Consider the following 13,892-nt stretch of genomic DNA (forward strand, 5'->3'; position numbering starts at 1 on the left):
TCTGGCCAGAAATATGTGGATTGTTAACTTTCTCATCAGTGAACTTTCTTGCATCTGTGATTTCTTAACCCCCAGTTTATACAGCTAGGGGACAGAGTAGAGGGTTTGAATCCACTTAAATGAGGGAGCTCAAGAAGAAGCCCATCTGACAATGGACACAACCGTTTCTGTTTTATGTACAAGACCCTAACAAAGAATTCATCATAAAAGTGTCATGTTGTGGCCTTTTCATGCGAGCGAGGAAACCATATCTGTTCTTTCTCTATAGCCTAAGCCCCTCTGTCTGTTTATACAAAGACTCGCTCCCTCTATACATGTCCTGAACTGACTCTGCTCATTCAGCTTCACCAATTTCGTTTTAAATGTTATTTATTGGGTGTATAACAAATAGAAAGCAGAGACAAAATCTCTTGGCACCCGTTTAAAAGACTTTAAAATAATGGCATGTTGTAGGCTTGGAGGCTATTTGCTCTATATTGGGTGCTATACTTGTCATTATCTAGAACTGCCTGTATGTAACATTAATCTTACTCAAGGTTCAATCAAGGTTGCCTCTGTGGTTGCAGAATTGTTTCCCTCAGGCTGGTGGTTGGAATTAATCTGAAACATGGTGCCCCCTTTTGGATGCTACTGGGTATGGAAAAGTAACCAGAGCCACAAAAACCAATCTTCAAGCAACACTATAAATACACTACAATACAACTCTTTATTAGGTAAAGACACCAGCGCATTATTCGAGACAAGGTTTCTTTCTGCACAGTGGGTTTGGGGTGATCTCCATAAAGTCCAAGCATTGAGCCTCCTCTAAATCTGGCCATACATAGAGTGATCTATTCATCAAATGAGTGGATCTCTCCCGATAGGCCCACCTTAAGGTGGGAGATATTGGGCTGATCCAATCGTTGGCCCTAGGGCCCAACCATCAGATCACAACAAGCAGAATACTGGAGGTCAGATCGGGGACGGGGATCGACTAACCTATGAATTCCTTGATCCAATGGGATTTTTAAACCTGCCCAATTGACAGCTGGCCAACTTTCGGGACAGATACCGATCAGGGATGCCTGTAGGAGGGCCCTCATACACTGCCCAATAAGCTGCCAGCTTAATCTTTGCTTGTGTGTGGGGAGCTTAAGGAAGGCTGTATGATTATCAAGTCACAAATGCACAGTAGTCTCCATATGTTAAGTTATGGCAAGATGACCAAAGTTGCCCAAACACAAACAAATTGGCTCCATTGGTCCAGAAGCCACACAGTGGAAGGTTTGCTTGATATGGCCACCAAGCCGTCAATTAGCTTTTAATAGGGTCCTATGCTTGTCCATTGGGAGAGGACGGCTTGTAGCTTTAATCTCATTGGATCATCTTGCATGTGTAATTAAATGTAGGCCGTCTACTTTGTAGAGCAGAGAGTGCAGCAGAGGAAGAGCTTTCTGGAAACAAAATCCCCTTTAATTGCTGGTTCCGAATGGAACTAAGTAGACATGAAACAGTTAGAATCTTTTCTGCATGGGGCCTGTCCCCTTTTCAGGAGCGAAAGGATTAACGTCTGGAGGCTACAGTTGACCCAGAGACCCCTGTACTGAAGTTTCTGATCTGTTCAGGGTTGGCCCCTTTCTCTCTCACCCTTTCTTCCCCCTGTTTAGACTGCACGGAAAAAGAAAGCCATTGTATTGTGAGTGTACACAAAGCCCTGGCCCCGTAACCCTCTCCTCCTTTGTCTCCATGGGCCGGCTCCTTCCATCTGTTCAATGGGCTCTGTTCTCAGAGATCAGGGCTTTACTGGGATAGATTGGCCCTGTGTTCCTCTGTGTGTCTCCCACAGCTGCTCCTATTGATACTGGGATGCTGAACTCTAGGGGGTTCCGGCCCGTGCCAACTTTAGCGCCCCAACATCAGCCACCCGTGCATGGATATAATTGGCATTGCATGGGATCAACACAAAGGGTTATCAACTCCCAGCAACCCTAGCCAGCTAATAACCTTACAAAGGAATGGAGAGAAGAGGGTGGCTTCTGGGAATTGTAGTTCAGGCTACAATGTGATGTGCACAAGCTGCTACAGGTTGTTTTTGGTACCATTAAAGGGGAACTATCACGAAAATGAAAATTTAATATAAACTTCATCATACTGAAATAAAAAACTTTTTAAATACAATTAGATATTCTGCATTGTTTCTGAAATAATCAAGTTTACCATCACTATTCCTCTCTCAGCATCTGTTTCTCTTCATTCTGTCTTTATGCAGCAGTTGGGTGTCACATATTCATTGACAGTTAGATACAATATATCTTATAGGGGGGCTCCTTTTGCCTAGAAGATGTATTAGAGCTCACTCAAATAACTGATTCCAGTACAAACAAAATAACTGCCTTTTGCACAAATCCTGCATGTAGAGAGACATGATGTCTGGTGATTTTAATAGAGTGAGCTCTAATACATCTTCTAGGCAAAAGGAGCCTCCCTATAATGTATATCAGAACTGTCAATGAATATCTGACACCCAACTACTGCAGGAAGACAGAATGAAGAGAAACAGATGCTGAGAGAGGAATAGTGAAGATGAACTTGATTATTTCAGAAACGATGCAGAATATCTATTGATTATATGAAGAAAACTTCTTATTTCAGTATGATGAAGCTTATATTAACTTTTCATTTTTGCGATAGTTCCCCTTTCATAACAATATCATTAAAGGGGAAGTAGACCATCCATAGCCGTGTTGCTCCACCTAGCTGTTGTTAGACTACAACGTTCTTCTGGGCTTGATACAGTAAGCCATAATATCTATGTTAGCCAATGAGATGACCGACCTGGCCATTAGTAAGGGGGATTCTGATTGGAGAGAACCCTTGACATTTGGGATTGGCTTTATTGTTGTCATCATTTTATAAAAAGGCAGAGTGTCAGTGGAGTTTACACTTATCACACACATTAGGATCAATTCGATCAGCAGCCAATCACCTTGCCCATATGGTTTTGGAGTGCAGGAAGATTCCCCATGCAAATCTACAAACTCCTATTCTTCAGTGTCCATATCCAGTGCTAAAGACGGCTCACTTTCATTGGGGAAGGGGGTAACAATTAGTTCACTAATGAAGTTGCAAGCTCTGAAGCACAAGTAGTAGCTCATTGGTTGGTTCTCTGTTTAAGGAGCATGCAGCCAATCAGGCCATTGATCAGTTTTATTGTCTACCAAGTGGGACCCTGGAGGAGACCGTATGATTGATGGAAGAGGTGACGGGGGCTGGGCATTCTGGGTATAATGAAGCCTCTCTTAGCTCTGAAAGGGTTACTCATTTCAATTCAAATCACGTGTTGCTGTACCGTAGGGTCTTTCTTTGTTGTCTGGTCCCACTGGGGGGCTCCTATAGACACAGAGGATGAGAGAGTCCAGCTTCCCAGCTATAACATAGTGCAAGGGAGCCGAGGATCTCCAGGCCAGCACCATTTGTTGGGAAGGGGGTGCCGGAGTCTCCATGTAGGAATTAAAAGGACAGGAGAGTGAGTCTTGTCTCCCAGCATTTAGCCCGGATAGAAGAAGAGGTACGTGGTGTTGGTGGGAGCAGCAAGGGGAAATGAGTAGTTCAGTGAGTCAGAATGAGACTAGAGAAGCTTTGCTATCATCTCCCCCCTTATAGTTCTCTGGGACAGGGAGAGTTAATGGCCACCAGTGTAAGTCACCTGATCTGTGATGAGGTATACCAGCAGCTTTAGAACTACAGCTCCCAGCATGCCCAGCCAGCAGCAATGTTGGATGCTGTGGGTTCAGGAGCAACTAGCTTTGTTCTAAATCCACTTATCTGTTATGCAAAGTTGGGCCCTGTTAATCTGCATGGCAGCCCCCTCTGCTACTGACTAATTGTGTAGATGGTATTAGGGCTAAGGGACAGACACAGGGGGGGATCCGTGTCCTTTAACTGTTGTGCATCTGGTTGGCTGATACTGGCAGCGACAGATGGGCACCCCTCGGGAAGCGATGGTCAGTGCTCAGTTTCCCCTACTAGTACCTGCCATAGGCATGTTTTTCAGGGGTGACCTCCTAACAGCCCCACAACCCTATAAATAAATACATTTATATAAAAAGCGTACGGCAACGTTGGGAATACAACTTGGTCACCCACATGCCTCCTGGCCAGTGATCAGTCATAACAGGGGTCAAGGCTGATTGGTCAGGAGAGGTGGGATCCCCACTCAATGGCTTTTCCACTTGATTTCTGCCCAATCCATTGGTTTGGCCCCATACATGCTCCAGTAAGCCACTCACAGATTTTTCCAGCGCAGTAGCCAATCAGCCTTTAGCTTCAATTTGTTTATTGCAGGTAGAATAATAAAAGCAAATGTCTCACCCTGGAATTACTGCCTCCATTAGGCATGTATAACATATGGGGATCCCTTGCACCAAAGTGCACTGCACCTGTTACCCTGTGTTTCTATTTCCCTACACTGGCAGGGGATGCTGGGAAATTGAATTGTGGTCCTAGCTGGAAGTTGTTGCTTTACATTGTTGAGCACATGGAGTTCTCAGTACCACTAATGATCCCACAGAAGAGTTAAATCACACATGCTCGGCCTTGACATTTCTCCTTTTTATTTTTATAAATAGTTTTATTCCTCTGCCTCTGACTCCTTCTTCCTCTTTTCTCCAGGTTCCGATCTCAGCCCCAGGGAAGCCTTCAGCTGCAGCAGAATGGAGGAGCAGAGCCTTTCCCGGCCCGAGCTGGAGGTGGCAGAGTCCAAGAGATGCGCCGATGTCAGCCAGGAACCCATCGGATATGTGGGCATCGACACAGTGCTGGACCAGATGAGGCGCAAAGCCATGAAAAATGGCTTTGAATTCAACATTATGGTGGTGGGTGAGTATCAGCTGCTTGTGGGCAGACAGACAACTGACCTGAAACGACTTATCCTTAAAGGGGAACTATCACAAAAATGAAAATTTAATATAAGCTTCAGCATACTGAAATAAGAAACTTTCTAAATACAACAATTAAAAATTCATCATACCGAAATAAGACGTTTTCTAAATATAATCAATTAAATATTCTGCATTGTTTCTGAAATAATCAAGTTCATGTTCACTATCCCTCTCTCAGCATCTGTTTCTCTTCATTCTGTCTTCATGCAGCAGTTGGGTGTCAGATGAATGATCCAATATATCTTATAGGGGGGCTCCTTTTGCCAAGAAGATGTATTAGAGCTCACTCTATTAAAATCCCCAGACATGATGTCTCTCTACATGCAGGATTTGTGCAAAAGGCAATTATTTTGTTTGTACTGGAATCAGTTATTTGAGTGAGCTCTAATACATCTGCTAGGAAAGGAAGCCCCCCTATAAGATATATTGGATCTAACTGTCAATTATTATCTGACACCCAACTGCTGCATGAAGAGAGAATGAAGAGAAACAGATGCTGAGAGAGGAATAGTGAAGATAAATTTGATTATTTCAGAAACAATGTAGAATATTTAATTGATTGTATTTAGAAAGTTTCAGTATGAGGAAGCTTATTTTACATTTTCATTTTCGCGATAGTTCCCCTTTAATCCTAATGCACGCTGGTGGCAGCCATGTTTCCTCTAGGTGTCACTACTAGTAGAAGTGTAACCAATAAAATGCATTTAACTGTAATGTACTGTTGCTCTGGCCTGGCAAAAACCACCCGGCCTCTCCTAATATAGTTATGTAGCCACATTTAAGATTCAGCCGGGCCCACTGCATGTTACAGATACTGTACATAGCATAGGATGGGTTTTTAAATGGAGATAACAAGAAACAATCGATTGGCAGGTGCTGGTCAAACAGAGGTAAACAGAATTTGTTTCACTCAATGGCCCTTTTCATCTTCTTCAGTTAAATGCAAAATATGCCTAGCATTGAAATTAGTCTAGTTAAGCCACCCACTGAGTTCTAAGATATTTATAGGCAGATTTGTAGTTAAGGAGTATTTTTTCCACGCTGTGCTTGGTGAGGCTTAAGACACTGGCCGCTAAAAGCTGTAGACAGACCGAGTCGGATCGGATGTATTATGATCCAATCGTTGGACCCTAGGGCGGATCAGCTCGATATCACCTACTTCAATGTGGGCATATCGGGGAGACATCCGTCCGTTTGGAGACATCGACAAACGAGCAACCTTTATAAATCTGCTCGCTTGCGATAAAGGTGGCCATAGACGCAGAGACATCGCCAAAAGACCGTATCTCTCCCCAAAATCGGGCTGATCCGATCGTGGGCCCTAGAGTCCAACTATCGGATTATGATAAGCGCAAAGATACGACCGGGATCTGACGGGATTTTTTAACCTGCCAGATATCGATCGGGGAAGCCCGTCGGATGGCCCCACACGCGGCCAGTTATCTGCTGACTCGGTCTATCATTTATTATCCCGTGTATGGCGGCCTTATCATCATTAGGTCACAAAAGTCATACCCCACCCACCCCTGTAATGATGGCTAGTTCCAATATCTGACACAGGCTCTCTGCAGTGCTCTGTATCTGCCAGGTTTGCTGTGTGTGATATTGTCTATGTGTAATGACAGGCTCTGCAGGGGTTGATCTCTGTACATGTAGTAAAGCAGAGCCGCAGAAATGAAACTATAATGAGACAAGTAGTGGATCTGGGCCGGCGGGGCCCACAAGAGCCCGGGGCCCACCGGGGTTTTTCCCGGTGTCCCGCCGGCCCAGTCCGACACTGTCTGTAAGTGCAATAAAACAGAACCTCAGAGGCCGATGTCTGTAAAGCTGGCCATAGATTTACCTTGCTATCGGACGAATGATCGTTCGGTGCCATCTCCCGACCTGCCACTAACCATTCCGATCAAATAAAGTAGTTAAAGAACAGATCAGCCGATGTTCTGCCCCTGACAGCAATCGTACGATATCTATGTCCAACCAAAGCTAGTGACAGTCTCCCACTGATATCGTCAGATCGGCAATACACGCAGAGATATTATTGGCAGCCAACAGAAATTTTCTAACCTGTCCGATCGACTGAACGACTGATCTCCATGGCACGAAAAATGTCGCAACATATTACACACGGCCCAAAAATCGGAGATTCGTACGATCAAATCTTTGCGTCTTTGACCAGCTTAAGTGCAGTAGCAGAACCTCGGAGGCTGATCTCTGTCAGTGCAGTAAAGCAGAACTTCAGGGGCTGATCTCTGTAAGAGGAGTAAAGCAGAACCTCGGAGGATGATCACTGTCAGTGCAGTAAAACAGAAGTGCAGCAATTGATCTGAGTTATTGCAGTAAAGCAAGGCAGGAGCATCTCTCTGTGTTCTACTTGTGTTTGCCTGTGGGGCAGGTTTAGGGTTGCCACCTTTACCGATGGCTAAACCAGAACACGTGGGTCAGGGCAGATAACATTGGGGGTGGGGCAGTGATGACATCAGAGGTGGGCACAGTGATGTTGTTGGAGTTATGACACCAGGGCAAGGTTATTGCATCACTTAGATGCAACTGCTGGATTTTTATCCAGTTTTCGCAGAGTTGATGCCCAGTTCTAAACCCTATTTCTATCTATATTCTGCTTGATGATTAAGCCCAATCCTTTAATTAAATGTATGAGATCTTTTATACAGAAATCAGTTATCCAGAAAGCTCTGAAATACAGCCATGCTAATTTGCATTTTTTTTGGATCTGTAATAATAAAAAAGGCGAGTATCTTAGTATTTAAATTATTTTCATGTACAGTATTGGACAGATTATTGTCCGGGTTTCATAAGGTTGGAAACCGAACAGAAAGTTCAGACCCGAGCAGGTGGCAACTCTAGGCAGGTTATATTTCTGCTGTCGTTGGTACAATCAGCTGGAAAGTGTAAAACAGAGAGAGGAACAAAGTGCAGATGTTGAGAGCTAAAAGCCACTTTCTGACCAACTTGCCAGTAAACTTGTGAGACACGAGGTTCTGTTCCTGGCAGGGCAGCTATTCACAGAGTAATGGGTCTGGCAGCTTCAGCTTTTCTGTCTGTTCTTACTCACCCCTAGGCCATAGAGAGAGAATAACTAATATTCATTGTTATAACCAGTCTTATCTCTATTAATAGGTAAATGTTGGCGTATGTTTATTATGACCCATTTGTAGCTCATATCCTTAAAGTTGTATTTCTATTTCCTCTTCTATTATCCTTCCCCTCCTGCTCTCCCCTCTTCCGTATCGGCGCCACCTACAGGACAGAGCGGCTTGGGGAAATCCACCCTAGTGAACACTCTTTTCAAGTCCAAAGTGATTCGGAAATCTCCCGGCACCGCCATACCCAAAACCACGGAACTGAACTCGGTCAGTCAAGGTGGGTTTTCTACCAGCTTCTTATAAAGAATAAATATGATTCATTGTACCGTACGGCAAAGGCTTTAGGAACAATAATAAGTGCTACCAAGAGCCCCTATACCCCTCAAACAATGTAGGTCTCTATAAAAGGATATTGCATGAAACAGCTCATATGTAAAACCCTGCTTTATGTAAATAAACCATTTTCATAATAATATACTTTTTTAGTAATATGTGCCATTGGGTAATCATAAATAGAAAACTGCCATTTTAAAAAATAAGGGCCGCCCCCTGGGATTGTATGATTCACGGTGCACACAAACATACCAAATGTTATGTCACATGAGCCAATTAACAGACAGAGTTCTGTCTTTTGCTTCCTCACTTCTTCCTGTTACAGTTAGAGCTGCAGTATTTCTGGTCAGGTGATCTCTTCCTGTTACAGTTAGAGCTACAGTATTTCTGGTCAGGTGATCGCTTCCTGTTACAGTTACAGTATTTCTGGTGAAGTGATCTCTTCCTGTTACAGTTAGAGCTGCAGTATTTCTGGTCAGGTGATCTCTGAGGCAGCACACAGACCATCATGAAATGGTGGTTCAAGGCAAGAGATGTAAAAGGGCAATATTTTCTTAAATACATATACCAGTTTCACAAGATTCTTTAATATGCCACTTAATATGATATAAACTGTTGCTCTAGTATTCATTTTGGGGTTATAGTTTTCCTTTAAAGCTCCACATATTAGCACCATTGGGCACTGATCTCTGTTTCCCTCTTCCCCAGTGGTCGAGGAGAGGGGCATGGAGATGAGACTCACTGTAATCGACACACCGGGATTCGGCGACCAGATCAACAATCAGAACTGGTAAGTGTGAAACATCTGCAGGAGTGGAAGCTGCCATATTGCATGCCTCAGCGTGAGACACATTACAAAGGTGTCGCCACCTATTGGTAGAAATTGGAATGGACTATGGCAACTCTGTTCTATAAGGCACAATGATGTTAGGCTCTCTTTTCTCTAGCTGGGACCCCATCATTAAGTACATACACGAGCAGTACGAGAAGTACCTGAGGGAGGAAATTCTCATCAACCGCAAGCGCCGCATCCCTGACTCCCGGATTCACAGCTGTATCTACTTCATCCCCCCCACGGGTCACTGGTGAGTGCCTGTCCACCCTCGCTCTCCCTACCAATGGCAGTGGCAGGTATTCTGTATATTTGTATTTGTGGATATTGATGGGAGCTGCCAAGCTGCTTACAATACTTAAAGGAGAAGGAAAGGCTAACATTAAGTAAGCTTTATCGGAAAAGTCTATATAAATATACCAGTAATCCCTCAAAGTAATGCGGCTCTGAGTCCTCTATCAATAGAAACACCACATTTCTTTCCTTCTATTGTGTACTCATGGGCTTCTGTATCAGACTTCCTGTTTTCAGCTTAAACCTCCAGGGCTAGGGCTTGAGCATGCTCAGTTTGCTCCTGAATGTGTGGGTGATATCCGGAAACTCATTACATTTTCCCTTACAGGCTGAGACCCTTGGACTTGGAATTTATGAAGCGGTTGGGCCGGATTGTGAATGTGGTGCCGGTGATCGCTAAAGCAGATACTCTCACCTTGGAAGAGAGGGAGGAATTCAAACAGAGGGTATGTACTTGGTTGTACTACGTGTGTATCAGACAGAGCCGCCATTAGAATTCACGGGGCCCCGTTCTAAGTTCAGGGACCTTCCTTTGAGGGAGCTTAACATTATTAACCCAATGGAGCACCACCAACAAGTAAAATAGGGTCCCAGTGGGAAAAAATGCACAGCCGTGCCCCTGTTCTGCCACGGCCACTCCCCAATTATTTATAACCCCACCCACTCCCACACAAGCCATGCCCCTTCTCCAACCTATAAATCACTCTTTTTTTTCCATCTCTTCTTCCATGAGGCCCATGACTGCAGGACCCTCATCACGGTGACCCTGGTATGAGGCAGAACCTCTGCCTGCTCAATTCTGATTGGATACAAGCACTCCAGTGCACATGGACCCTTCCATTTTCCCTCCACCATCAAATTCTACTTTATGGTGCTGATTTTTTGAAATTGAAAAATTTTTTTTTTGGTCAAAAACTCTCAAATTCGAAACGTGAATTATCCAAACTCGATTTGAGTTTTAATTCGAATTTCGAGATTTATCATACTCTGGCCCTTTAAGAACTCGAATTCGACTATCTGCCACCTAAAACCTGCTGAGTTCATGTAGAAGTCAATGGCAGAGGTCCAGGGACTAATTTGCACATGTTAGTAGCCTTCCTGACATTCAAGTTTTTTTTTTTTGGAGAAAAAACTCGAATCAAGTTTAGTCTAATTAGATTTGAGTTTTCGAGTCGGTAAAATTTGTTCGAGTTTTAGACATTCGATTTTTTTATTAAATAACCCCCAATCGAATTCCGAGTATATTCGAATTTAAAGGAGTTTAAAAAAAACTCACATGAATTCAAAATTCGACCTTTGATAAATGTGCCTCTATGTGTCCCTAAGACCAGGAATACACAACTGGCAACTGAAATATGAAATGTCCATCTAACAATCAATATATTTTGGGCACCGCTGTGTGATAAACGGATTAATGCATTAGAAATGAAAGCAATCTTGTTCCCTGCAGATACGAAAGGACCTACAGACTAACGGGATCAGTGTGTACCCACAGCCAGAGCTGGATGAAGATCCGGTTGAGGCGTTACTGAATGACAAAATCCGGGTAAGGGGGTTTTACCAAACCTTATCTCACCACCCAGTTTGGGCAGTAGCTCGGGCTAATGTATATTTATCACCCAGGCCTTACAGGCCTAAAGGATAAGTAAACCTTTAAAATAAGTGAATGTAAAATGGATGAGGGGGCTATTCTCAGCACTTTTGTCATTTACATCCATTATTCAAAAGATACATGTACTAGTAAAGTGCGGGCAGAGTCGGGTGTGGGCAGTCCTCGCACCCCCATTTGCGCCACCTTGCACTACTGACTTCCGGTTTTATAGCCGTGCGCCTGCTTGCCCCTCCTCTTTTGTGATGTCATCCACGGGGTAGGGCGGGTCTATAAAAGGACCCCGGAAGTCTGGTGTGGGTAGGAGTGGGTGGAGGGAGGACGGTTTTGGCTAGTTTTTAACCTGACCCACACATCACTAACATGTGAATGAATTTGGTGACAACATTGCCGCCTACTGGTCAGTTTCTGACCAGTCTGACCACCAAGTAGTCAAGGAAGTTGTCAGGAGAAAGAAAGAGGCTGCTCTCATGTTCTTCTGCTTAGGAAAACAATTAGAAACCTTTCTCACATCTTTCCTAAGCAGAAGAACATCAGAGCAGCCTCTTTCTTTCTCCTGACAACTTCCTTGACTACTTGGTGGTCAGACTGGTGGGAAACTGACCAGCAGGTGGCGCTGTTGTAACAAAATTCATTCATATTAACGGTACATGTATTTAATATCTTGGAATAAAAACAAAATAAATAATGAATGTACATTACAAAAGTGCTTAGAATATTCACGAGGGGGGGTATTTTAAAGGTTTACTTATCCTTGAAGCCTAACCATTCCCTCCCTCCCCCAGGAGAAGATTCCATTCGCCGTGGTGGGAACAGATGAGGAGCATCAGGTGAACGGCAGGAAAGTCTTGGGCCGAAAGACCAAGTGGGGAATCATAGAAGGTGAGAAAAAACCAATGCCGTGGAAATGTTTACTCTTCCGAGCCCCAAAGCTCAGGGTGCAGACTCACATGGAACTATAAGCAGCCCACACATGTAACATGTGTATATACAGAGCATAGCTGCTTCATAGCTTCCACTCCCTCCTTGTCCATTAGCTGCTCCCATCCTCCCTCGTTCATACTTGCACACAGAAAAGAAGGGAGGGAGTGCAGTGTCTGTTATCCATCATGCTGGGAGGTCAGAGTAGGTGCAAGCACTTTGAAGCAATTGATGGAAATCTCCCATGCTCGGACACAGCAAGGAACCTCCTATTTGTTGGTCAATTTATCCATCCTTCATTTTTGTGCCACAGAGCCCCTTCTATTATAAGCAGGTCTCTTTTTGGGGTGGTGGTTGTGTTCATCTTTACACCACTATAGAGGTTCATATTTAGACACCATAGGAAATAACAGCACCATGGAGCAAATGCGGAATACGGAACTGGACCCTCGTTACACCAACAGAAAAACACAATGGGGGAGATTGGTGCCTGTTACATGCCAGATGAATGTGCAAACGTTGCCTTTATGTTTGCACATTTACTAAACGGCACCCAATAAACAAGCAATTTGTTTTCCCACTGAACTTCATACTTTGTATATTGTGCTGCTGTACTGATGCTTCACAAGCGGCAAAGTTAAAGGGATTTGTGAAGCCAAATGAAACAGGTGGTCGTGGTTGATTGGTTCCCTATAAACCCTTAAAACCTTTTATACAGTTCAGATGAGGATACAGTGTCTGTTCCATGTATAATCCAGAACACATGGCAGATACATACAGTGCCAATTCCATGTATAATACCCCAGAACACATGGCAGATAAATACAGTGCCAATTCCATGTATAATACCCCAGAACACACAGCAGATAAATACAGTACCAATTCCATGTATAATACCCCAGAACACATGGCAGATAAATACAGGGCCAATTCCATGTATAATACCCCAGAACACATGGCAGATAAATACAGTGCCAATTCCATGTATAATACCCCAGAACACATGGCAGATAAATACAGTACCAATTCCATGTATAATACCCCAGAACACATGGCAGATAAATACAGTGCCAATTCCATGTATAATACCCCAGAACACATGGCAGATAAATACAGTGCCAATTCCATGTATAATACCCCAGAACACATGGCAGATAAATACAGTGCCAATTCCATGTATAATACCCCAGAACACATGGCAGATAAATACAGTGCCAATTCCATGTATAATACCCCAGAACACATGGCAGATAAATACAGTACCAATTCCATGTATAATACCCCAGAACACATGGCAGATAAATACAGTATCAATTCCATGTATAATACCCCAGAACACATGTCAGATAAATACAGTGCCAATTCCATGTATAATACCCCAGAACTAATGAAAAGGTAAAGACATAGAGGGAATGAAGCCTCCCCAATCATTCATTAGTATACATCATATTGTACATGAGTCTGCAGCACCACCCATAGAAGGGCAGGTATATTTTGCAGAGGGCACTGCCTGACGTCTCACTATCTTTTCTTTCCAGTTGAGAACACGGCGCACTGTGAATTTGCCAACCTCCGGGATCTGCTCATCCGGTATGTCTCCCTGTGGTCCTCTTATTAGATCACAGCAAATACTGATCCAAGCTGTAAAATAGTGTTTTGATTTAGAAGTGTACTTGGGACTATGCCAGCACCGTAGCTGCATTACCAGATACATCCAGAGGGGAGCACTGCTTTTAAAAGAGATACCTATTGAAGATGCCTTGTCTGTCCCCAGCAGAAGCTCTCTGTGAGTGAAGAAGGGATGTAGTTAGTGTAGAGAACGAGACATTTGTGGTAAGGCTACATACAGTTGGTTCATTATAACCATTTCCTCTTCCTTTCTA

The 13,892-nt window shown here is 43.7% G+C and overlaps 1 protein-coding gene across 4 annotated transcripts in view; it reads left to right on the forward strand.

The window, feature by feature from the left end:
* Positions 1 to 13,892, forward strand: part of septin12.S (septin 12 S homeolog) — an 84,894-nt gene that overhangs the window by 68,784 nt on the left and 2,218 nt on the right. For 3 of the 4 annotated variants that reach the window (XM_018237202.2, XM_041577625.1, XM_018237203.2), the window contains 8 exons: positions 4,651 to 4,857; positions 8,181 to 8,297; positions 9,062 to 9,143; positions 9,301 to 9,438; positions 9,808 to 9,925; positions 10,930 to 11,025; positions 11,874 to 11,970; positions 13,548 to 13,599. In XM_018237202.2, the coding sequence (XP_018092691.1) occupies positions 4,651 to 4,857; positions 8,181 to 8,297; positions 9,062 to 9,143; positions 9,301 to 9,438; positions 9,808 to 9,925; positions 10,930 to 11,025; positions 11,874 to 11,970; positions 13,548 to 13,599 (907 nt within the window). Of the gene's footprint in view, positions 1 to 3,435; positions 3,548 to 4,650; positions 4,858 to 8,180; positions 8,298 to 9,061; positions 9,144 to 9,300; positions 9,439 to 9,807; positions 9,926 to 10,929; positions 11,026 to 11,873; positions 11,971 to 13,547; positions 13,600 to 13,892 lie in introns of those variants that run through there. The other variant, NM_001086491.1, reaches the window with a different exon arrangement.

This window comes from Xenopus laevis, chromosome 9_10S (assembly GCF_017654675.1).
Source record: "Xenopus laevis strain J_2021 chromosome 9_10S, Xenopus_laevis_v10.1, whole genome shotgun sequence".
NCBI classification, from domain to species: Eukaryota; Metazoa; Chordata; class Amphibia; order Anura; family Pipidae; genus Xenopus; species Xenopus laevis.